General features: G+C 54.5%; 1 protein-coding gene across 1 annotated transcript in view; it reads left to right on the top strand.

Annotated features, from left to right (window-relative positions):
* IGSF21 (immunoglobin superfamily member 21) overlaps positions 1–20,042 on the top strand; it is a 41,073-nt gene extending 21,031 nt beyond the window's left edge. The window contains exons 4-12 of the mRNA XM_086476326.1: positions 573–685; positions 8,991–9,112; positions 12,966–13,084; positions 13,440–13,555; positions 13,803–14,250; positions 18,664–18,749; positions 18,979–19,171; positions 19,268–19,306; positions 19,969–20,042. Of these exons, the coding sequence (XP_086332452.1) occupies positions 573–685; positions 8,991–9,112; positions 12,966–13,084; positions 13,440–13,555; positions 13,803–14,250; positions 18,664–18,749; positions 18,979–19,171; positions 19,268–19,306; positions 19,969–20,042 (1,310 nt within the window). The remainder of the gene's footprint in view (positions 1–572; positions 686–8,990; positions 9,113–12,965; positions 13,085–13,439; positions 13,556–13,802; positions 14,251–18,663; positions 18,750–18,978; positions 19,172–19,267; positions 19,307–19,968) is intronic.
* The last annotated feature ends 4,968 nt before the right edge of the window (positions 20,043–25,010 follow it).

Genomic DNA, 25,010 nt, shown 5'->3' with positions numbered 1-25,010 from the left:
TTCCCGTACGAAATGAGTAATTTGGAGGGTTTTAAAGCAAGCACAGGGTGGAGGAGCTTGGTCTGCAATGGGGAGAGAACCAATGTGGGGTGGATGATGGTGGAGACAAAGTCGAAACCCGTATCTTCATGGGAAGGATGGGCTGGAGTTTGCAGGTGGGAAAGGTGTCTGGTGGGATTGGGGCTTTGGGCGTGGACCTTAAAATCTGGGCGCCCAGGGTTTGCTTGGGCAAATGCAGGTGGTTTCGCAAAGCTGGGGAGAGGATCGGCAAAACGCTCAGTCCATGCGCTTCGGTGCTGTAAGCTGGTAAATAAGGTCAGGGAGGATTTTCCCCAGTTTGTGCTTTTTTGGCGGGCTGGGAGCAGGCAAAATTCATCCCTGCAAGGGGGCAAGATGCCACGCTGGTGGGCTTGCCCACACGTTAACCTTATGTGGGATGCAGCCAGCGTTTGCTCCCTGCGGCAGAGCTATTAATACCATAAACCCTCTTGACAACAGTGTTTTAACCCCCTGCCCCATCCTTCCCTGGCAGCTCACATCTCTTTTTCTCCTTTTTTTTCAAACTTTTCCAGCCTACCTGACGGTCAGCATCGAGCCGCTGCCACCCGTGGTGGTGGGAGATGCTGTCACCCTGAAATGCAACTTCAAGACGGATGGGAAGATGCGGGAGATCGTCTGGTACCGGGTAAGCGACGCCGGTGCCTCTTCCCTGCCCTTAGGGACAGGGACATGAAGCCACCCGGCTGCTTTGCTCCTGTACAACAGAAGGTCAAGGCTGGATGGCGGAGAGAAAGGCAGACGGCGCTCTTGCTGATGGGAATATCGATTCGGTGAAGCAGGCAGGCAGTCTGGCCTTTGAAAACCTGGGGGAAAAGAGATGTAAAATGGTTTGGCAATCATCCCGAGGCCTCCACGAGGCTTTCCCCAGGTTTTCTGGGTGGATTTAGGGTTGGCAGGCTTGATTCGGTCCTGGGGCTTTGCACCGAGGGTTGGTGCCGGTTGGGGTTTGGGAGGCACGGGCTTGGGTCGGCACCGCTACATGAAGAGGATTTGTGTGTCAGATGTGAAATGATGCAAAGAAGAGGGTGGTTCTCATGCTGCATGGGAAATCGTACCAAATTGAGGGCGTTCAAGGCTTGGGGAGCAGTGCTGAGCTCTTCAATCTGGGGTCTTCAAACCTCCCCCAAAAATCTTTCCCTGCCCCCAAAATACTCAGGGATGCGGGATGCTGATCTGGAGCAAAGCAAGACTTAGAGCACTGGGGTTTCTTTGGGGAGCGGGGATTTGGAGGCTGTAGCTTTCTCCCTTACCACCATCAGTCCCATCTGCACCGAGCATGGGTCCAGCCTCAGCTATAACAGTCCAGAACTGTATTTTTCTGTCTTTCTCTGGGGAATTTCAGGATAAGCTGCCAAACACGAATAAACCTCCCCCAGTGGTTTGATCAGAGAAAACGTACAAGTTTTACAGGATGAGGAAAAAGCTCAACTCTTTCCTTGCACGTTTGCTCACGGAGGAGGCGAAGAAAGAGCTAATTGGGCTGGTGGTGTTGGACGCTTCACCAAAGGATATTTTTTTCTTGGTCTTACCATCTTGTTTCTGCTTCCCAAACAATGAGCATGTCTGCCTTAAAGCTCTTCTTCGCATCCAGGCAGGTTTATAAATAGGAAAAGGTGCTCTCTGGACTGATATATATACAGTTGCTGGAGCGTGGTGCATGCACAGGAGTATTTCTATGGAGTCCTGTCTCTTGTTTGCTATAAATATGTGTGTTTAGGTGTGTAGGGGGTGCAAGCAGAGAAATATCAAAATATAAACCAAAAGCTGTCACAAACTCTAAATTGCAGCTTGCAATTGTCTTCGTTTCCCCCTTATTTTGGGGAGGAGGCTCCTTGCACCATGCTCCTTCCACCGGCGCTGCCATCTCCACCAGGTTTTTCCTTCCCTTTCCCACTCGGTAATATTGGATTAACCCACTTTCTCGCAAGCTGGGGCTGGATTTGCATAATCCCCCCTGCACGGAGGGATGCTGGAGCCCTCGGCGAGGGGATGACGCGCCGGGGCAGCCGAGAAAATTACGCTCTGAGAAACCACAGAGAGAGTGGGAGGGGGAAAAATAACCCAGCTTTTATTTTTATTGCTGCAAATCCCCCTTCCTTCCAGGTTTTTTACCCCCTCCTTCCCTTTTTCTTCTTTCCCAGGGAGCTTCCCACATTCCGGAAGTTGGGGATTTTGTAGAGCATCTCAAATTTCCTAAATTCCCTCCTAATTTTAGGGGGTTTTCACCCATCTTGTCTCACTCACGGACTTTTGCAGCTGCCCAAACCCCCTGTGCAGGAGGTGATGGATGGTCTCGAGCAAGCTGGGATGGAGATGCTGGGGCTGCAGAGTTATATTTACACCATTTGTAAATCATTCTAACAGCATCTCTGTGTGCGGCGCTGGAGCAGTGGAGCGGGGTGGTACGGGGACTCGCTGGGGCTCCCGTTTCCCGTGGTTTATTTCACAGGGAGCAGAGCGAGCTCGTTGAGTTGAAGGATGCAGAGCTGCTCCAGGAGCGCATGTCGGGTTGCAGCGGGGAAAGGCAGAAGAAGGGGAGTGCAGCAGCAAATTCAATAGCAATGGTTTACTGTAGGGCATAGGGTGGGTGCATAACCCATGGGGTGCATCCATAACCTGTGGGGTGCATGCATGATTCTTTCAGAGCATGCGTAACCTGTCAGGGTGCAGAGTGGGTGCATAACCCATGGGGTGAGTGTGTAACTCGTCAGGAGTATATGTAACCCATCAAGGTGTGTGCATAACCTGTTGGGAGCATGCAAACCTGTTGGGAGCATGCAAAACCATGGGGTAGGCGCTTAACCCACTGGAGAGCATGCATAACCCATGGGGTGTGTGCATAATGCATCGGGAGCATGCATAACCCATCAGAAGCATGCATAACCCAGGAGGTGCATGCATAACCCATCAGAGCGCGTGCATAACCCGTCAGGGTGCGTGCGTAACCCATCGGGGTACGGGATGCATGTGTAACCCACTGGTGTGCTGCATAACTTGTCAAGAGTGTGCATAACCCATCACAGTGGGTGCATAGCCCATGGGGGGTCTGCATAACCCATGGGGTGGGTGCATAACCCATGGGGGGCCTGCGTAACCCATGGGGTGGGTACATAACCCATGGGGGGTCTGCATAACCCATAGGGTGGGTGCATAACCCATGGGGTGCCTGCATAACCCATGGGGTGGGTGCATAACCCATGGGGGGTCTGCATAACGCATGGGGTGGGTGCATAACCCATGGGGTGGGTGCATAACCCATGGGGGGTCTGCATAACGCATGGGGTGGGTGCATAACCCATGGGGGGGTCTGCATAACGCATGGGGTGGGTGCATAACCCATGGGGGGCCTGCATAACCCATGGGGGGCCTGCATAACCCATGGGGTGGGTGCATAGCCCGTGGGGGGTCTGCATAACCCATGGGGTGGGTGCATAGCCCATGGGGGGCCTGCATAACCCATGGGGTGGGTGCATAACCCATGGGGGGCCTGCATAACCCATCAGGGTGGGTGCATAGCCCGTGGGGGGTCTGCATAACCCATGGAGTGGGTGCATAACCCATGGGGGGTCTGCATAACCCATGGGGTGGGTGCATAACCCATGGGGGGCCTGTATAACCCATGGGGGGCCTGCATAACCCATGGGGTGGGTGCATAACCCATGGGGGGCCTGTATAACCCATGGGGGGCCTGCATAACCCATGGGGTGGGTGCATAACCCATGGGGTGGGTGCATAAGCCATGAGGTGGGTGCATAACCCATGGGGTGGGTGCATAACCCATGGGGTGGGTGCATAACCCATGGGGTGGGTGCATAAGCCATGAGGTGGGTGCATAACCCCTTAAGGTGCGTGCACACTGAGGCTGAAGGCTGCGAGTTGTAAAGGGTCTTCTTACCACGGGTGAGGCAGGTAAAACCCCGTTGAGAAGCACCACGCTGCAAACCAGCATCCCCCAGACCACCTCTCCAGCGACTCCCCATGGCTGAGGGACAGCGAGCAGGGGTGGCAGCAGGGGACAACGCTTTGCTCAGGTCAGAAAACCCTTCAGCATGAGCCTCTGCTCTGGGTAGCTTGAACTGCAGGAAACTCGAAGAGACCTGTGATGAGCAAAGGGGCTTTTTCACGGTGTAAACAGGAACACGCACCATCTGCAGAGCTGTTAATTAATATCCAACCACCCTCCTCCGCGGTAAATTCATCTCCAGAAGGTGTGATTTGCCTGAGAATACGTGCAAACATGGGTTCGGACCCTTGCACATTAGGCAAGTGCCCAAAACCCCATGCAGGAGATGAAGGTGGTGGCATCCCTGCAAACGAGCTTGTAATGAGTCAGGGAAGACACGGAGCTGTCAAGCTGTTCTCCCATCGCAGGCATCTCGGGGGTCGCGCTCGAGACCTGATTAGTATGGTCACTGTCACGCCGCAGCAAGGGCTGGGGAGGGAGAAAATTACTTTTTGCAGCAGTGCAGAGCTCTTAAAAAAAAGAATACAGAAGAGGGAGAGTGAGGGAAAATCCTCTGAGTCTGTGTTCTGGCTCTGTGCAGACATCTGGCAGCGACGGGGGACGCAGGCAGCCGGCAGCAGCCAGCCTGTACACACAGCCGGGGGCTCGGATGAGATGATGGTAATTGCAAAAAAAGTGTTTTGCAGATTTTTGGTGGCAGGCAAGGGCCAGGCATGATTCCCCGGCGGAGAGCGATGCTCCCCCGCTTGCCGTCCCTCTGCCCGGCAGGGACTGAGGGTTTGGCCTGGGGCTGTACAGCAGTGAGAGCTGGGGATGGAGGGGAGCCCTCAGGTCCGGGGGGAATCCCTCTGCCTTGATTAATTAGAGTTTGGTGCTCATTCTAATTAGCAAGAAGGAGAATAACTCAGAGCCGGGGCTGGTGTTGCTGTCTGCAGCGCCCTTGCATGGGCATTGCTCCCCATAGCACCTGTGGTGCCCAGGTAGTGCTCTCTGTAGCACCCTCCATATGCAGGCTTTGCTCTCCATAGCGCCCATGGCACACGGGCATTGCTCTCCACAGCACCCATGGCACATGGGCATTGCTCTCCATAGCACCCATGGCACATGGGCATTGCTCTCCGTAGCACCCATGGCACATGGTCATTGCTCTCCACAGCACCCATGGCACATGGTCATTGCTCTCCACAGCACCCATGGCACATGGGCATTGCTCTCCACAGCACCCATGGCTCAGGGGCATTGCTCTCCATAGCACCCATGGCACATGGGCATTGCTCTCCGTAGCACCCATGGCACATGGGCATTGCTCTCCTTAGCACCCATGGCACATGGGCATTGCTCTCCGTAGCACCCATGGCACATGGGCATTGCTCTCCACAGCACCCATGGCACATGGGCATTGCTCCATAGCACCCGTGGTGTGCAGGCAGTGTCATTGTAGCACCCATGCTGCACGGGCAGTGCTCTCTGTAGCACCCATGAACTTTTGCAGGTGAGGGGACGTACACCATGGCCCCCTGGGTCACCCTCATCCCATCAGCCGGCCGTTCTCCCCATCCAGCACTTGCTGGTGAGCTTCCCGGGTCAGCGCACAGGGCTTGCAAAGCCTTTTGCTCCATCAAGAGGCTCGTTGGGCCAGTCGCTGCCCGGCAAATGCCCCGGGGACTCCAAAACCCTCAGCCAGGGCACGCGGAGGCCGATGCATTACAGGCGCTGGCGGTGCCGCTCGAAGCCACCTGATCGATGGTGACAAAGCACGGTCCCTGTGGGGGCTTCCTCTGCCACTGCCCATTAGGAGCAATGAGACGTTACAGCTCCAGCCAGCGGCTCCCGAGGTGGCTCCGAGCGGGAAATGTTGCTGGTGACAGTGATAAAGTCACTGCTCACAGCAGCATCCGCTCCAGGGGAGGGGGAAGACAGGGTGGAGGAGCCAAGCGAAGGGCAGCTGATGTGCTGAGGCTGTTGCAAGCCCTTCCTACGCTGTACGGTGCTGCTGGGAAAGCCCAGAGCCTTGGCAAATTTGGCGATGCTGATTTGGGGATGCTCAAGAGGAGCCCAGCTGGAGGTCCCAGGATGCTGCTTTTTACCTCTCAGTCCCAGAAAGCATCTCCCAGAAATTTTCAAGCCCCCTCCAAATTTTCAAGCTAGCCCAATACACTGTGCATTCCGCCTCTGATCGATAAACCTGCTCCCCCTTAGGGAAAAATCTTGAGTTTTAGAGCTGCAGAGAAATTCTCTAAAATCTGAGCAAAGCCGCTGATGGAGAGATCTTGGGCTGGTAACTGCGAGAGGTCTGGCTGGTGCCATTCATCTGCACGCCGGCTGGGTTGTCTCTGTGCCTCGGAGATGCTAATTTAAATGTCAGTGTGGGGAACTCTCTTAATTCCTCATGCTCAGGAGGGGAGAGAAGGTCACAAGCATCAGCACAGTTTATTGAGCTCTCTATTATTGCTGGGCGAGGGCATCGCTCTGGCTCTGGAGAGGCAGCGGGGAACCCAGGCTGTGCCTCCCAAAATTGCATGACCCTCTTGCAATATTGATTTCATTGTGGTTTAGCGATGCCAGACAGGGGTACCAGCATGGGTGCTGCCCTTTGGGGGATGGAGATGGGTCATGGTGCTCATTCCAGGATCAAACCATCCAGGTTTGGGCAAATACATCAACTACGCTGTATTTTTTGGAAGCCAAATTTACCACCGGTGGCATTTTGGGCTGCTCTGAGCAAGGTAGGACCAAACAGTCCAACATGCTCAGGGTGGGAGGAGGGATTTCAGCCAGCTGAGCTAAACGCAGAGCCCTCGAGCGAGCTGGGGAGGGAGGCAGAAATAAAGCTAAAAAACAGGGTTTCCAGCGCGATGCTTTTTTCCCAGCAGCTGCAACATGGGATGCTGCAAACCCCGGTGCCACCCCACCAGCCTTGCAGTCAGCCCTTGCAGCCCCTTTAGGGTATTTTCCTTCTTGCCATAGGAAGTGCTTGTTGCATTTGCTTGGAGAAAGGGTGTAAAATCAGCCCCAGGATGAGGGTGGGTGAAGGAGTCTGGACCAGAGCCCATGTCCCAAGGTGCTCTGGAGACCTCCTGTCCCTTTACAACCCACTTTGTCCTCCAAAATCCCTCCCCCTCCCATCCCCTTGCTCCCCCCATCCATCACTCCCCGATGCTTATCTAACTCATCGAGCATCCCGGCGCGAGGCTCCGGCAATATTAATGGTGCCAGCGTATTTTGGGGACAGCAAACCGCCAGGTCACCGGCGAGGTGAGAGCGGTGGGGAGGGGGGAGAGGCAGGAGGGGGCTGCCTCTGCACCAGCGGGAAGGAGCAGGAGGTTAATGTCTCCCTGCGTGGTGGCAATCACTGGGTTTTTGTCAGGAAGAAGGTTTTTACTGGGGTTTATAAATAATGTAGCAGGCAGCTTTGGACTGCCTGAGCTCAGCTCCGGTGCTTTAAATGTACCTTTTTCTCTCCCCGTGCCCCTTTTCCTCCTGCTCCTCGGCGCAGCCACATAATCTGGGGCAGTCGCCATCAGATGCTGCTGAATTATCCTCCTTTTTCTTCCCAGCAAGAAGTGTTGGGTTTAGCCGCTCCCGCACCCCTGTGAGTTCACCAGCAATTTTAAATGTAGCTCCTCTCCAAAAAAATTGACCCCAGGGTGCAGATAAAAGGCTGAAAGTAGGTCTAATCCCTGGAGAGAGACTATTTTCTCTATGCCTTTTCATGGGAGCCTATTAACTGCCTGTAATCCCCCCGAGGATGCGACCGGGTGGCATCTTCCCTTGCTGCGCATCCTCGGGGGGATGCGAGGGGTCCCGAGCGGCAGCGTGAGGGCTGCTTTGAGCCGTGATTTTCCCCTTCCCATCCAATTTGGTGCTTTCCTGCTTTGCCCACATCTGTCCAGATGTGCTGGGGAACTCCTGGGGCTGCAGCCTCCCAGTCCACGGGCATCACCTCCGCCGCTCACCATCCCCTGAGCATCCCTCCTTGCAGCGACCGCTCTGCTGCATCCTCCAAAAACTCCCGAGAAAACCCTTGGAGCGGGCAGAGGAAGAACTGCTCAAGGTGGGAGCAGCTCCAAGGTTTCTCCCCAAAAAACCACCCCAGGGCGTAAATAAGTTGGGAAAAATCGTTCGCGTCCTTGAAAACTTCTCCTCGTTCCCCAGGCCGGAGATTTACAACGCCAATAATTCTTCTTGCAGTTCTTTATCCCGCGTCCGTGCCAGCGTGTATTTTCTTTGCAATAAAAGCCTCGGCAAATAAATTTGAAGAGGTGGTTTTAGCGACAGCTTTTTCTTTCCGTGTCCCCCCCCCCCCGCTTTCGTTTTTGCCATAAAAAACAGGGGGAAAAGAAAATTTGGAGTGAAAGTTGAGGTTTGCCCAGGCAGGGAGAGAAGTGCTGGATGGGGAGAGTGGGGTCTCCTCCTCAAGAGAAGCTGGGTTTGAGGGGTGAATCCCCAAAATCCCCTTCTCCTGCGCCTGGCCTTTTAAAAATGACTCTTCTAACCCTCTGATGGATCAATCTGAGCTGTTCTAGCCCCAAAATGCCCATCTCCCCTCTGCGTTGCTTTCCTCTGCCTTTTCCTCTGCCATTTCCTCCTTAATTTTGTACTAAACCTTGCTCCTCGTGAGAGGGGGAGATAAATGTGAAGGCTCTGGGGGACACAGGGAATGAATGAGTCCTCCTCAATCCTAAAAAGAGCTTTTTTCCACTCAAAAATTACAACCCCAGCGAGCGGCTGGAGACAGGAGTTGGCGACGCAATAACCAGACAGAAACGAGCGGGTTTTGCTTTTAATCTCAGCAGGCCCATGATAAAGAAATAATAATTTTTACATCTGAATTACAATATTGCAAACAAAAATATTTTTTTAAAAAAATTAATATTTTAAAAATTCAAAAGCGAGTGCAAAGCTGCTCGCGCCTTGGCAAAAGTGACCACGGGCGTCTCATATATGGGGTTGGGTTTTTTTGCAGGTCACCGACGGTGGCACCATCAAGCAGAAGATCTTCACCTTCGATGCCATGTTCTCCACCAATTTCTCACACATGGAGAATTATCGGAAGAGGGAGGATCTCGTCTACCAGTCCACCGTGCGGTAAGACACCCTGATATTCCCTCCTTCGGCGTGCCAGCTGCTTCTTAATGTCTATTTTTAGGAATTTTTCCCCATTTGAGGGCCGTTGAGGGCATTATGGTGATATTCAACGTGTCCTCTTTGGCTGTCGGTGGGGCTTCATTGCGCTGCAAAGAGATTATTGGCCCTTAATGTGTTGTCACCAAATATTTGAGGTCTGTCCCCATGGTCCTGCTTGTCCTTAGGGAAAAGGTGACATCGGTGGAGATTTCCAGGGGTGAAAAAGGGCAGAGAAAAACAAGGTTTGGGGAAAAAAAATTAAAAATAAAAAATATAGATATATAAAAACAGGTGGCGTGGAAGCTTGTCTTGGCTTTTCTTCCAAGTGCGAAATCACTTGCAGGAGTGTCAGCTTTATTACTAATTACACACTTGCTTTATTGCCAGTGTTATAAAAACAAAACGAGAGCCTGAAAAAAAATGTCAGGGGGAGACTTAATTCAAGGCAAAGAGGCTGGGATGAAGTATTTATTTTTCGCAATTTTTATTTTCTTTGTTTCCTTTTAAAATTAGAATTTGCTAATCGGATTTCAAAGCTCGTTTTTCCCAGCGTGGGGTAATAAAAATTCTGTGTATGGTGGGGAGAATACAGGCGTTTCCTCAGTGTGATGTGATGCTTTGCCCATGCAAATATCTGCGTACGGGTTGGGAAGGGCTCGGCATCCTGTCGATGAGCACATGCGTGAGTGTGAAATTCTTTCTAATTCTTTACAATTTGAATTTTTGGGGTTTGTTTTCTGTTGCCTTTTTTTTTTTTCTGATACGTTCAGAGCTATTTTTTATTATAAGCAAAAGCAATTGTAGTGGCTGCATGGGAATAAAAGTGGATATAGAGCAGAGAAGGAGGAGGAAAGCGGGGCTGGAGAGGAGATGATCAGGAGATGCTCAGAGGATGCTCAAAGGTTGCTCAGAGGATGTGCAGAGCTTGCTCAGGGGAGGCTCAGGACATGCTTGGGCTGCTCAGGGGAATGCTCCGAGGATGCTCGGGAGGGTCAGGAGATGCTTTGGATGCTCAGGGGTTGCTCAGGGGAATGCTCCGAGGATGCTCAGGAGGGTCAGGAGATGCTTGGGATGCTCAGGGGTTGCTCAGGATGCTCAAGGGTTGCTCAGGTGGATGCACAGGGTTTGCTCAGGAGAGCCTCAGAGGGTGTTCCGAAGATGCTCAGAGGATGCTCCAGAGGGTCAGCAGATGCTCAGGGGTTGCTCAGAGGGTGCCCAGATGATGGTCAGGAAGGTCAGGAGGTGCTCAGGATGTTCAGGGGATGCTCAGACGTTGCCCAGGGGCTGCTCAGGGGATGTTCAGAGGATGCTCAGGGGATGCTCCGGAGGGTCAGCAGATTCTCAGGGGTTGCTCAGAGGGTGCTCAGATGATGCTCAGGAAGGTCAGGAGATGCTCAGGATGCTCAAGGGGATGCGCAGGGGACACTCAGGCAGCAATCAGAGGTTACTCAGAGAGATGTTCAGGAGATGCTCAGGGGCTGCTCCGCTCCTCAAGCTGTGCTTCCCCACGTAGCGCAGGCTCCGCTCAGCCACTCGCTTGTTGTACAAATTTCTGACACGACTAATTATTGTTTGGAGGACGTTTTGGCAACTTCACAAAGGGATTATGCATTCCCTAACTCAACAGCCTTGCTTTCCTGCCATAAATCCAGCGGTTTCGCTCCGTGGTGGATTTGGCCACTGCTCTCCTCTAGCAGGGAGCACCGGGAAAGCCGAGGAATTAAACCAGAGTAAAACGTCCCCTGTGCATGGTGTGAGAGATCACGAGCATCCCTTGAGCAAGGGACAAGGACATGCCATGTTCACCCAGTTATGGCCCATTACACCGTCCCGGCGAGGCAAAGCAGCTGCTTATTTTGGCTCCAAAACCTCCGGTTTTCTCCCTTTCACCAGATATTGTAGAACTAATAGAATTTGTGAGCAGAAAATTTCACCGCCCTAGGACCGAGTACTTAAAAGCATCGGTAATCATCGGCACGGCACGGGCAAATCGTCCGTGGAGCCGGGGATGTTGGCGGTAAAAGTCTTTTCACACGGTTGCCTTTTTTCAGAGGAGAACAGCAACTTGCCTGGGGAGAAAGGAGATATTTCTTGGAGGGTGTGGAAAGAGCTTGTTTTCTGAATTATTGGTTTGATGCTTTTTTTTAGGGGGAGTCCTGCCTTATTTTGGGCTCTGGGGAAGAAGAGGAGCAATATTGGGAAGGGTTTGGTGATGGGTCAGTCGCTTCCCAGCTGTTTCCGCTCACATTTTCTCTCCCTTTCATTTTACCCTTCTGTATTTTCATCTTTTCTTTTTTTTTTTTTTTTTTTTTGAATCTTTGTAATGGCACATCGGTGCTGTCCCACGGAGCGTTAGCCCGGGCGGCGTGGCTCTTATCTGCACGGCGCAGAGGGCTGCCGGGGCTGCCTCTTTTCATACTGGCTTTGAACGCCGCCCGCTCAGATGTGAAGAGCAAAGCCGGGAGATATCCAACCCTGGATTCTTTTTCCCCTCCTCTGATTAAAAACCCACCCTCGTTGAGTAAGGCACTGCTTTATGAATATCTACATAATTTTTTTTTTCCTTATTTCCAGCATGCTTAGAGGACACAAAGGACACAACGGGCAGCATTTTGGTTTTGCAGGGCTGGGTGTCCCCTCTCTCTGGTGCCTATCAATTGCAGCAATATCAAACCGACCCAATTAGGACTATTTTACACCCAAGCCTGCGTGCAAACCCAAAGGCCTTGTCCTTCGCGGCGAGGATGGAGAGGGTCCCCAGCTTGGCAGGGACCGAAACCGTTCCTGTGTGCTGCTAACGAAGGGTGTGGATGATTTCCCGCTCCATGCGTGGGTAGTTAGAGGCTGGAACAGATGGAGGAGGCTTAGTTGAAAGCGTTGGGGCCATTAAAAGGAGCTGCCAAGTGATAGTTCGCTTTGACGGGGGCTTGTTTGTGCTGGCAGGGGGCTCGTGCGGCAAGGAGGAGGTGTGGGAAGGCAGTCAGGGGCTTTCGGAAAGGATCTGGCAAACCAGCGCTGGATTTCCACCCTCACCCCCAGTCTGGGGAAGCTGTGTGAGGTGCACACCTGGGTTTAAGCTGGGGGCAGCTTACTGGGTGCTCCGTGCGGGAATTGCCCCCATCCTTCTTGCCGTGGTGGGATGCTGCTGGCCAACGAGGCGGGATGATGCTGTCGGTGAAGTGGGATGATGCTGCAGACCGGCAAGGCGGGATGCTGCCAACTGGCAAGGGGAGATGATGCCGCTGGTCAGCGAAGGGGCTCCTTCGAAGCTGGCAGGAGCGGTTGCACCTCCAGCAGCACCGATCCTTTTGCGTGTCTCTTCCTCTCCTGGTTTTTTTACGCCTATATAAAGAACCTAGATAAGGCATCGATCGAAGCGTGCTCTGGGTTTGCTTGGATAAAATGCTTTTTATCCACCACCACGCCTTGCTACAGCCTTTGCATGGCCCACGCGGTCTGTAACGTCCGGTGCCGAGCCTTTAACATCGGCGTTTCGCAGGCGTTTAATGTCCACGCTTCGCGGGATTTTGCTCTCGGCAGTGCCTTTACCTCCCATACGTGTCTCCTTTCAATAATGCAGTTACTTACCCTCCCGAGGAGCTGTCAGTGCCAGTAAACTCCAGCTGCTAAACCGCATTACACAGCTCTCTCTTGCAGCCTTTGCAGTTATTAATAGTTTATTGATCCTCGTCGCTGGCAAAAAGCAACCCCTTCCGACGCCTTGATGTCCGGATGCCGACCACTGCATCCCCTGGGAAAATGGGGTCGGGATGGAGGCGGGGAGCAAGTGGTGAGCCCTGTCTCTCCTCCCCAGCCTCCCCGAGGTTCGCATTTCAGACAACGGTCCCTACGAGTGTCACGTGGGGATTTACGACCGAGCCACGCGGGAAAAAGTGGTCCTGGCCTCCGGGAACATATTCCTCAATGTGATGGGTGAGTGTAGCCCCCGGCTGGGTGGGACTGTGGGGTCTCTGGGTGGGGGAACAGCAGGGATTTGGCTCATTTGCCCATCCCTGGGGATGTGGATGGAGATAGGGGCGAGGATGGAGCTAGGGATGGGCATGAGGATGGGAATGAGGATGGGGCTGAGGATGGGGATGGGGACGGGGCTGAGGATGGGGATGGGGATGGGGACAGGGATGGAGATGGGGATGGGGATGAAGATAAGAACGGGAATAGAGCCAGGGATGGGGACGAGGATGGTGATGGAGATGGGGATGAGGATGGTGATGGAGATGGGTGGGTATCGAGGACACCATGCTAATGCCCTGGCTCTGCTCCCTGGCAGCTCCTCCCACATCCATCTCTGTGCTCGCTGCCGATACACCTGCGCCCTTCAGCCGCTACCAGGCGCAGAACTTCACCCTGGTGTGCGTGGTCTCCGGTGGCAAGCCTGCCCCGCTGGTGAGCCCCCAGGGGGTTTTATCTTTCATATATATCAGGCAAACATAAATATATATATGTAATATGTACGTGCCGCTTTTGGAGGCAAAATAAGGCAAATAACTCCCTGCTACTCAAATCTAGCCCCTCAGCATCTTTCCATGGGGACCTTGGGAAAGAGCTCCATCCAAAGCTACCCAAGGGATTCTGGGGATGTCTGGGGTGCTGGCTGTCCCCAGGGTCACTAACCTCTTTTGTCCCCATGCAGGTGTACTTCAAGCGGGACGGGGAGCCCATCGAGGCCACCCCGCTGCCGGAGCCGCCGGCCGGCGCCGGGAGCTGGGCACCCCGTAACCTCCTTCACCGCGACCTGGATGACACCAAGGTGCCGAAATCGCTGGCAGCCGAAGGAGAGGTGGGAGGTGGGCAACCCTCGGCCACGCTGGACCCCCCGCGGGGGCTGGCGGCCGAGCGAGGTCCTGTCACCGAAACCATCCCCGAAACGGTGGTGAGCCGCGAATTCCCACGATGGGTGCACGTGGCGGAGCCCATCTACTATTTCCGCCACACGCACGCGCCCGTCAGCGATGGGACGGTGGAGGCGCGGGCCACCCTCACCTGGACCCTGAACCCCCAAATCGACAACGAGGCGCTCTTCAGCTGCGAGGTGAAGCACCCGGCGCTCTCCATGCCCATGCAGTCCGAGGTGACGCTCGGTAAGCGCAGCCTCCATGGCTGGGTTTGGGGGGGGTTCTTGGCTCTTTTTTTCACTTCTTGCCTTTTTTTTTCCCTAATTTTTTTTTTACGTTTCTTGGCAATTTGCAAATTTTTTGCCTTTTTTTTTTTTTCATTTTTTAATACTTTTTTTGCACTTTTGCTTTTCTTTTGGGGGTTTTCAGGCACTTGCGTCAAAGCAGGGTGCCGCGTAGGGCTGCATGATGACAGGAGGAGGCAATGTCAGGGCTCCCCAAAAGTAGGGGTGAGGGCAGTAGGTTTTGAGGTGGGGGGGTCCATCAGGGAAGAAAAGGGGTTTGCTGTGTGTTGTAGGGGAGGCAGAGCATGGGGGGGAGCTGTGGAGGAGGGTGGTGAGGAGCGGGATGGGAGGGGGTGCAGGGAGGACGAGGACATGTGCAATTTGGGGAGGGGAGCCTGGGCCAGGTGCTAGCAATAGGGGTGCTTGTTAGGGGGGTGCCATGGGGTCCATGGGGTGCAGAAACCCTTGTGCATGGGATACATAAGTAAAGAGGCTGTAGGGCTGCTGCCCCCCCAGACATCACAGCCTCAGGGTGCCCCATAAAGGGGAGCAAGCCCTGGCCCTGCAGAAGGGGGTGCAGGGGGCCCCCCAACCACAGGGGATGCTATAGGGTGGGGCTTGCTGGGTTGATCTAGAGCTGGGGTTGGGAGGGGGCTGTAGACTCAGACAATGGGGGTTTGGGGTGATGTGTGAGGCTGGTAGGGGGAAACTGAGGTTCCTGGGGTATCGAGCAAGGCAGTGATGTCAGTGGTGTGGGGTAATGTGGGCACAGACCTACATTTTGGGAGGGGGGATGTGATGGGAGAAGCTGCCTTGGTGAGAAGGGGATGGGTGTTTGCATATAGGGGGGAGGCACAGGACAAGGGCAGTGGGGGACAATGAGGGGCTGGTTTGTGGGGGATCCAGGGCTGTGCTGGGTGTAGAGATGAGCAGGGAGGGGGGTCTTAAAGCTGGGGATGAGAGCTCTGTTAGGGGCCGTGGTGTTTGGTGGATCATTGCCTGTAGAGCAGGTGGGGAAGTTTGTAGCCCCTTAATGTTACCTCCTGTGGGGTGTAACTTTGGGAAGGGGTGGGATGGAGGAGCTCCTCTGAACTGGGGTCGTGTTGGGAGGGGGCACACCTTCACCCCATAGCGATCTCACCTCCATCCATCCATAACCAGTCCCAGAAGACCCAAGGGCATGCCAGGACCCTTGTTGGCCATCACCACCCACCTCATCCCAGTGGGGATTTCTGGGGAGGGACCAGGCTGGCCCCTGCACAGGGCAACCTGTGGGGCTGGTGAGGCCCCAGCTGTGATAGGGTGGTGGGATTGAAGCCAGGGTCTCCGTTGGCTCCCAGCATGCCTGGGACCCTAGAAGAGCAGAAGCTCCCTAAGTGACCATGGGAGCCGGTGAACAGGTTAGTGGGGGCCGCTCACTTTTGCCCCACCCAATCTCCCACCCTGACTGGGCAACTTGTCCTCAGGTAAGGCTGGGTCTCCCCTACCTTCTCGTGGCTCCCCATCAGAAGAGGCTGAGCTCTCCACTGGGGCTGCCCCAGCTTCAGGGCACCCTCCTGGGCAGACTTCTGAATCCTTCCTCCCCTCGAGCCGGGTGGAGAAGAGTGGGCTTTGGTCCTGGCCAAGTAGGGCACTTGGCTCGCTGCAGCAGCAATGATGCACCATCTCCTGGAGAGCTTGGCCTCGTTGGCTTTCCACCCGTCTTTGGCGCGAGCTTCAGTGTGCACAAGCCTCTCAGTGCTGGTGCTCTGTCTCTTCAGCTCATCAACCACCTCAATTAGTGCGGGGTTGGCAGCAATGAGGAGGTCAATGGGAGGTTGGCAGTCAACAAGGAGGGCAACAGCTCTCTTGCTAATAGAAGGCCCTCCGTTATCTGTTCCTCCCCACTGAGCATTAAAGCTCTCTCCCAGCATACAACCAGCCAAAAAATAACCTAAGCCCTGCGTTTTCACACCTTCTGCAGCTCATCAGACTTAGATGTCCACTCTCTGGGACTCCACATGAGGCCAAGACCTTGATGGCTTCTACTTCTTCCCCAGTAGCCCCAATACCTGTAATGGCAAAACTCACCCCACACTGCCCCCCCAAATCCACAGCCCTCCTCATCCCCTAAGATGCCTCCAGTCTACACACCTCACTGGGCACCCCACCGCCACCATCCACACCCAGTTTTTTGGCACCATCACAGCAGCTCCCCCATTAACCCCCTTCCTATATATAAATAGTATATGTACGCTATAGATACACTCTCAAAAAAAGCCACATTGAAACCAAAACAAACTGCTTGCTTCTGTACAGAAACCATAGCGTGGTGTAATCATCTGCAGCCCATCACCCCTGCTCCAATACCGGAGGGCCAGATCCATCACGGATATTGCAGTCCAGGTGCACAACCATGGTCTCTGATGCGTGTCCGTGCAGAACATCCTTGGGCCTGGATGGACTTTCCAAGGGCAAACATCCATCACCGCAGGCCGATGTGCTCTCTGGTGGCTGTTTGTCCCTTTGTGTGGTGCCATCCAGGCTCATCCTGTCCCATCCACACCTGAGCTTGAATATACAAAGGGTGACACACCCGCTTTTGGCAAAGCACAACGTCCCTCCTGCACATTTTCCCTTCGAGCTCACAAAAGGCCCCTTCCATGCAAAGACCAGGCAGCTCCTTGGGCTGTCCCACGCCACCCATGGCCCAGGAGGGACATCCACACAACCCTGATGCAGCTGGGAGCAAGGAGTAAACCCAGCATGGTGTCACCCTGTCAGGACTGACTGCATCACTGCTTCTCCCCCCATCACCGCACAGGCAAGGGCACCCCCAAGTCTGGCATGGGAAAAGGGGTCCGCTCCCCTTTACAGCACTGTGCTTAGCGTTTTGGGCCAGCAAGGCTTTGTGGCTGTCTTCCATGCTAACAGACCTGCCGAGGCCGCCTTGTCCTGGGGGTGCTTTTCTGAGGTGCCCATCTCCATGGCTTCAAACCACCCTGACCTCTCTTGATCCCTATTTCTGAGCAGAGAGGGGCTTGATTAGGAAATATAACCTTCACCACCAGTGCATCCCATTACAGTTGTCTGTCAATCTCGCAGTCTTCCCATTCATCTGCCTGCGGGGTCCTTACCTACCTGTCTGTCAGTCATTTGGATATAGAATCATAGAACAGTTTCGCCTGGAAGAGACCTTCAAGATCATTAAGTCCAACCTTTGTCCTAGCTCTACCAACACCACTGAACCATGTCCCTAAGTACAACACCTACCCGTCTCTTAAACACCTCCAGGGATCGTGACTCCACCAGCTCCCTGGGCAGGCCATTCCAATGCCTGACAACCCTTCCAGTAAAGAAATTCCTCCTAATATCCAGCCTGAACCTCCCCTGGTGCTGCTTAAGGCCATTTCCCCTTGTTCTATTGCTTGTTACTAGGGAGAAGAGACTGACCCCCGCCTCGCTACAACCTCCTTTCAGATAAGGTCTCCCCTCAGCCTTCTCTTCTCTAGGCTAAACAGCCCAGATCCCTCAGCCATTCCTCATATGAGACATGCTCCAAATCCTCTACTAGCTTGGCAGCCCGCCTCTGTACCCTCTCCAACGCCCCGATGTCCTTCTTGTAGAGAGGGGCCCAAAACTGGACACAGTACTCGAGGCGCAGCCTCACCAAAGCCAAGTACAGGGGCACAATAACCTCCCTGCTCCCTCTGACAACACCTGCTGGCACAGGCCAGGATGCTATTGGCCTTCTTGGCCACCTGGGCACACTGCTGGCTCATGTTCAGCTGGCTGTCAGTCAACAGCCCCAGGTCCCTCTCTGCCGCGCAGCTCTCCAGCAGCTCCTCCCCAGGCCTGTAACGCTGCTGGGGGTTGTTGTGGCCGAAATGCAGGACCCAGCACTTGACCTTGTTGAAACTCATGGAATTGGCCTTGGCCCAGCGATCCAGCCTGTCTAGATCCCTCTGTAGAGCTTCTCTGCCCTCAAGCAGATGGACGCTTCCACCCAGCTTGGTGTCATCTGCAAACTTACTAAGGGTGCACTCCACCCCCTCATCCAAAGCATTGATAAAGATGTTAAAAGGAATGGCCCCAGTACCGAGGCCTGGGGGACACCGCTCATGACTGGCCCTCAACTGGATTTATCTCTGTTGACCACAACTCTGTGGACTCGCCCATCCAACCAGTTTTTCACCCAGCACAGCTGATATCCATCCGCCTGTCCATCAGTCACCCAGCTGTCAGCCCTGCATATCCTCCCCCAGGCTGGCACTTGCTGTGCCACCCCCTCGCTACAATGGTTCATCAAACCATCATCAACCCCAGCCAAGGGCACCCACTGGCACCAGGAACCCCTTGCTCAGCTGACATCCCTTCTCATTCCCTTCCCTTGCAGTTGCTCCCAAGGGCCCGAAGATCACGATGACCCCGACGAGAGCCCGCGTCGGAGACACCGTGCGGATCTTGGTGCAGGGCTTCCAGGTCAGCATCCCCATCCATCCCCATCGCCGTGGGGCGATGCCGTGCCAACGGACAGCCTTGCAGCCGTGCCAGCACTTTATGGGGTTGGCTTGGTGGCCTTGGGTTGCATCATGGACCCTGCATTGGTGTACCCCTGGGCATTTTGGTTGTACCCTGTCCTTGCTCCGGGCATGAGACAGGGTTTGCTCACCCCCTATGTTCATCTCACAACCCCCCCATCTCCCCGCAGAACGAAGTCTTCCCTGAGCCCCTCTTCACCTGGACGCGGGTGGGAAGCCGGCTCCTCGACGGCAGCACCGAGCATGATGGCAAGGAGCTGGTGCTGGAGCGGGTGCCGGCTGAGCTCAACGGCTCCATGTACCGCTGCACTGCCCAGAACCCCCTGGGCTCCACCGACACTCACACCCGGCTCATCGTTTTCGGTACGGTGGCACTGCGGGGGTCACCCCTCCCTCCACAAATCTTCACTCGTCTCCCCCCCCAATAAAACTGTCTCTCTGCTATTTCCTCCCCATTAGAAAACCCAAATATTCCCAGAGGAACAGAGGACTCCAACGGTGAGTCATGGTGGCACTGGTATTTTGATCTGAAACCACCCCTCAGGGAGGGAAGGACTATCAAGAAACCATCTCTCCTTGCCTCGCCCCAAGCCCTTGGCCACCTTTCCTTGCCTTGCCCCAAGCCCTTGGCCACCTCTCCTTACCTCACCCCAAGCCCTTGGCCACCTCCCCTTGCCTTGCCCCAAGCCCTTGGCCACCTCTCCTTGCCTCACTCCAAGCCCTTGACCACCTCTCCTTGCCTCACCCCAAGCCCTTGACCACCTCTCCTTACCTCACCCCAAGCCCTTGGCCACCTCTCCTTGCCTTGCCCCAAGCCCTTGGCCACCTCTCCTTGCCTCACCCCAAGCCCTTGGCCATCTCTCCTTGCCTCACCCCAAGCCCTTGGCCACCTCTCCTTGCCTCGCCCCAAGCCCTTGGCCATCTCTCCTTGCCTCGCCCCAAGCCCTTGCCCTTGGCAGCAGGGATGTTCTAGCACCAAAAGGGGCCCCCTGGGTGCTCCCCACAGCATCCCTAACTTGCTGCCTGCCCTGCACAAGCTCCATAGCATGTTTAGGAGGGGGAATCCCCCCCAAAAAAAGGTGGTGACCCCATCCTGCTTTGAACCGAAGTGGTGAGACGTGGCTCCCTAAACTCCCCATCCCTTTTCTCCTCCTGCCTAGGTTCACTTACCGGCCACTGCGGCTTCAGACTAGTTTTGGCGCTCACCCTAACAGTGATCCTGGAGCTAACGTGAAGCTTCGCCTGCCTCTTCCTCCTCCTCCTCTTCCTCTATACGGCTCCATCCAGCATTTACACCCCCGTCGATCGGTTCTCTTGCTCTCTTTTTTTTTTTTTTTTCTATACTATTTACAGTCTCGGTCTCTTTCTGTCTGTGTCTTGGCTTCCTCAGACAATTTAATTAAAAGGAAAAAGAAAAATCTCCCCTGGTAGAAGGCTGTGTTTAATGTTTTGCCTTGTGCTGGGATACCCAGCACCGCCTTGGTGTACCCGGAGGCTTTGCAATGTCTTGGAGCAGGGGGGAGCTGTCTATGATGCAAGGACCAGATTTCCCCTGAAAAAAATCCATTTATACTGCACCGAGATGCTCCAGGTCCCAGCTCCCTGGGGTAAGGACTGCACGTGTCCCCAGCATGAAGGACATTGGGGACGAGCCCTACTCACCCCGCACGCACGCGGACAGCGGCGCTGGGAGCCCGAAAGCCGTGGATCACCGGCCTTATCCAGACCTTGGTGGGTGCACATCGGCTTTGCTGCAAGACGGGTGCTGTGCACAACACTTGTCCCAGGCTGGACGGTCAATCTCTAGTGACAGGCAGCTCCCAACCCAAAATGTCAGCGCTCACACATGAGCGGGCAGCACGCGTCCCGTCAGGCAGAGCCGGTGCAGAGGCACCAGCCGAGTTTAAAGCTCCACACCAGCATTTGGTCTGTGCCACTCTCCCCATCCCCCTCGGCTAATTGTCACCATGGAAACAGATAACGGTCCAGCACGGCCAGATCCTGGCCATTCCTATGGTACCCTGTGCTGCCGGGCACATCCCAGTACGGCATTAATCCTGCTGCAGGATGGCTCTTTGCAAGAAAACCACATAGTTTTACCCCAATCCTGCCCAGTGCTGGGGAATGCCAGTGGTTTGCCCGGCTGATTTCCCTCCCTGTGGTGCTCCAAGAACATCCAGCTCCAGGCCAGGATCTCTTGGGAGTGGATGCAGCGGGTGGAGAGGAGCCTGAGGGCGGGGCGCTCCCCTGCCTATTCCTCCGGGAACTCTTAATCCTAGAGGATTAGCCAGCAGCCGTGTGGCGCTTCATCTTTCCAAAGCCCTGTACGAGTGCTAAGCATTATTATTACTATTATGATTAATTATTATTAAGCAGATTCAGTCCCTACCATGCTCCATTGCCAACCTTGCTGCGAGCGATTTTCCAGCCTCAAAGGAGCTGAACAAACACGCGGCGGCTCAGGAGTTTCTTCCCACACGTAAAAGCACATGGGTTTATAATTTGGGCTGGAAGCAACGTGGGGACAGATTGGGGCTGGCTGGGATGGAGGAGGATCAGCAGCTCCACTTTCATCCCGAAGCAACAGCAGCCCAGCATCTGGATCCCTTCAGACCAGCTGCCCGAACCCCTGCTCCCTCCCCGACCGCTTTCACTGCTCCAGTCCATTGCAGCTGGGTGAGACAGGAACCTTCATTTTTTAGAGGAACCTTTATTTTTTAGGGAAATTTGCATTAATCTGTTTACCCCCCACCCTACGGAGCAGGCAGGAGAGCCCCACACCACGGCGCAGATGCTTCTCACCCTCCTTGCTGGATTGGCGATGCTCCAGGGGCCTCATCCCAACGTGATTAAACAACCATTAGGCCTTCTCGCTTCAAAAAATGAGGATTTACAGACACCCAAACCTCCATTTAAATGCAAATGTGGTGGTTTTAGCCTGGAACCATGGAAATGAGGAGCATTACAGCGGCAGTGCCACCATCATCCAGCTCTGCTTGGTGCCATCTCAGGAGCGACGTGACCTCCCCACCCAGCAGCTGGGAGAGGACCAGTGGGCTCAGTGGTCCTGCATCCCAAATCCATCCCTCCATGTGTATTCGGGGTGCTGAGTTCTTTACCCAGGGATGCTGGCATGGTGATGGATCAAGCTACAGGCTGGAACCTTCTCTGCACAGCCAAAGCAATGAGCAAGAGGACACGGGAGCCTCTCCTCATTTTGGGCAGAGATGCTGCCTGCTTTCCCAAAGTCCCCCCAAGTCCCCAGGGTGAGGAACACAAAGAGATGCCATCCTACCAAAGCAGTGATCCAAAGAAAACCATCCATGCCGTGCTGGACTCTGCCTTCACCTCCTGCCCTCTCTCATCCTTCACCCACCACCTACCAGCCCTGCCTCCCCGTCCCCATCTACCTTCCTACAGGTAATTACAAAGGACATCAATTAAATCCCTGGCTCCCCGCTACCACACACCCCGTTGTTTGAGGACCTGGCAGTGAATAATGCAGGAGGCTGGAGGGGGAAAGAGCTCCTCAGGTTCTTTTATTATTGATGAGAGATGACAGATCCACGGCTGACAACCTGCCTAAGAGATATGATTAGCTTGTAAAAAATTAATCGTGCTTCTTAGGGATGACGTGAGCTGAAAACCCCAAGGAGCGGTGTTATCGATGTTCCCTAATTTCAGGGGACTTTGAAAAGGTTTTAGCAAAATTTGGAAGAAGCAATTACATTCAATTAGAATCACAAGTGCCGAGACGTCACTGCTGCTCAGGGACGCCACGGCTGCATCCCCTGCTCCCTTACACTGCCGCTCCTCCTCCTTACCGCAAAGCATATATAAATATACTTTTATACGTCGGACCTGCGTTTTTGCCACGGGCATCCTCCTTCCTGGCATCATCCCCCGCAGCTCAAGCTCCGCAGTCAGGCTCTGGTCCCCCCCATCCTGCCATTTGTGACGGCAACAGCACCCAGAGCACCCTGCCGGCCGAAAACACCCTCGCCTCCTCCTGCACTCCATGTTTCACCCTCCTGAGGTCCATAAAAACCCACCGATCATGAGGATAACCGCACTTATCCCGGCACGCCCCCAGAGTCAGCGTTTTTGGCAGCCCAGCCCTGCATTGGTCAAGGATGCAGCGCACCCAAGCCCCCAGTCCTTTGGGATATTAGGGTGGGGGGCACAAATCCAGGGATTGTCCGGCTCAGTGTGGCTGGGACTGCTGGTGGGAGCAATGGTGGGCTTTCCTTAGTGCTTCCCCTGCCTCCCCCACCTTGGCACGGTTACTGCCGTGGCCAGGTTCACAGGGCTGCCAAGCACATGCATAATTCATACTTCCCAGCTCACGAACACAAGGATCTTTGCAGATCTACCTGCAGATTAAAAACTGCAGCAGTGAGACATGAAGAAACCCGGGGGTCACAGCTGCGGACCGGGGGTCACAGCTAATTGGCCGGACCCTTTGCCAATTAGCCAAGCCCCAAAACACGTGCCCAGCCGCGACGCACATCCTTGTTACCCCAGCTGCGGCCTCGGCTCCAGGACTCTCTGTGTTTGCAGGCAGGAGGGATACCCCTTTCCCTGAGGTTTTGGCCAGTCCAAGTGCCCCAGTGATAGATTTTGGGTCCCCATATGCCAAATAGGATGGAGGGGAGCGGCTGGGTGGGTTTTGGCTGGTGCTGCTTTGACCCCCGGCATGAGTTCAAGATGCGTCCAAGGGATGTGTCACACCAGTGCTTGCCCTGCTTCAAAGTCCAGGTCTTAATCTAAATAACCTCATTCCCCCAACCTCTTCACTGCGGCATTTCCCCACGCTGCACACATACAAGGTGACCACTTCCCCAGCATCCCCCTAAAAGGCACTGGCGGGCTCTCCCCGTTCACAGCAGGGATGTGCACAGGGGTCCCCTACTGCCAAGGCAACATGGCGAGTTTACCCCTTTGCTTTCCATCCTTTCGCTCTATATGTAAAAATATACTATTTAGCATGTGGTCCTCCACCTAACGAGCATCCCCAGCAGGTCTAGTGGCAGATATACAATGACCTCTATCCCCTTTGGCACCACCACGGCCGCCGTGTGAAGCCATCGGGTGAAATTCAGCATCTTAGCATGGGCAGGGGGACATCTCAGCACTTGCAGCCGCTTGTGGTGATGGGGAACGTGCCCCCAAGGGAAGGTTCAGATGCTCCTGCCGATCGCAAAAGGCAGCGCCTGAGCTCATTCAACAGCTGGTGAAGATCAGCTGCTGCACAGGAGGTGGTTTGGGAGGCCGTGGACACTGGGTATGAGCTTGCAAGCACCTACCACCCATTAAAGACCCGTGGCAAGACCTCCTCCTCCCACACATACCCATGACCGATGCAGTTGGGACCCATTACACTCACCCCTCATACAAGGAGTTGTTTTAGCATCATTTCCTAGATTCATTTCTCTGGCAAATCCCACTGGATCGGGACCAAGCTAGTGGGGAACGAGTCCCCACAGACAAACAAAAGCAGCCGCTCACCCCCACCCACATTTTGGCTGCTTCTTTGCCGCCTCATAGGCCCTCGTTTCTTTATGCATCTCTCAGCATGCGAGATGTTCCCCTCAGGGAAAAGGAAATTAATTTTATCCCTTTGAATTCAGTTCGCTTAGCAGTAGTTGCAGAGGGATGCCATTCCCCAGGCCCCCTCCTCTCCCCCCCACCCACTGCGGTCCAGGCGTGGGGACCCGGCTGCCTGAGGGAGGGCAGGGACGACAATTCCCCTAAATCTTTGAAATTCAGATCAGGACCAGACACATCACCGACATCTTCCCAGGAGGAGAAAGAAGGAAACGTGACAGTGTCTGGCATCCTCCATGCCTCAGTTTCCCCACAGTGACTTTAATCCCCGTGGACATCCCACACTCAGCAGCACATTACTTCGAAACAACAACTCACATCTCTCCCATCCCTTCCCATCCCAAATTTCTTCCTGGTTCCAGTGCTTCTGTTTATGCCGCTTAGTTCATCCCTCTCCCTGTGCACATGGATGCAGGTCTCTCAAGGCAGCGGCCACCAGCTGCAGTCTCACTCCTGCCCTTATTTGCTCTTCAGTGCTGGATTTTCCCCCTCCTGAAGCCCTCAGCTCCTTTTCCACTGGCTCTTAATTTCCCTGCCACTTCCAAGCTGGCCTCAAAGAGACCCCAGAAGCTTTCGGGCTATTTCCCGTCACCCT

The sequence above is a fragment of the Leptosomus discolor genome, chromosome 20, assembly GCF_034619465.1.
Source record: "Leptosomus discolor isolate bLepDis1 chromosome 20, bLepDis1.hap2, whole genome shotgun sequence".
Taxonomy (NCBI): Eukaryota; Metazoa; Chordata; class Aves; order Leptosomiformes; family Leptosomidae; genus Leptosomus; species Leptosomus discolor.
The sequence above is the reverse complement of the archived record's forward strand: the minus strand, read 5'-3'. Positions and strand labels throughout refer to the sequence as shown.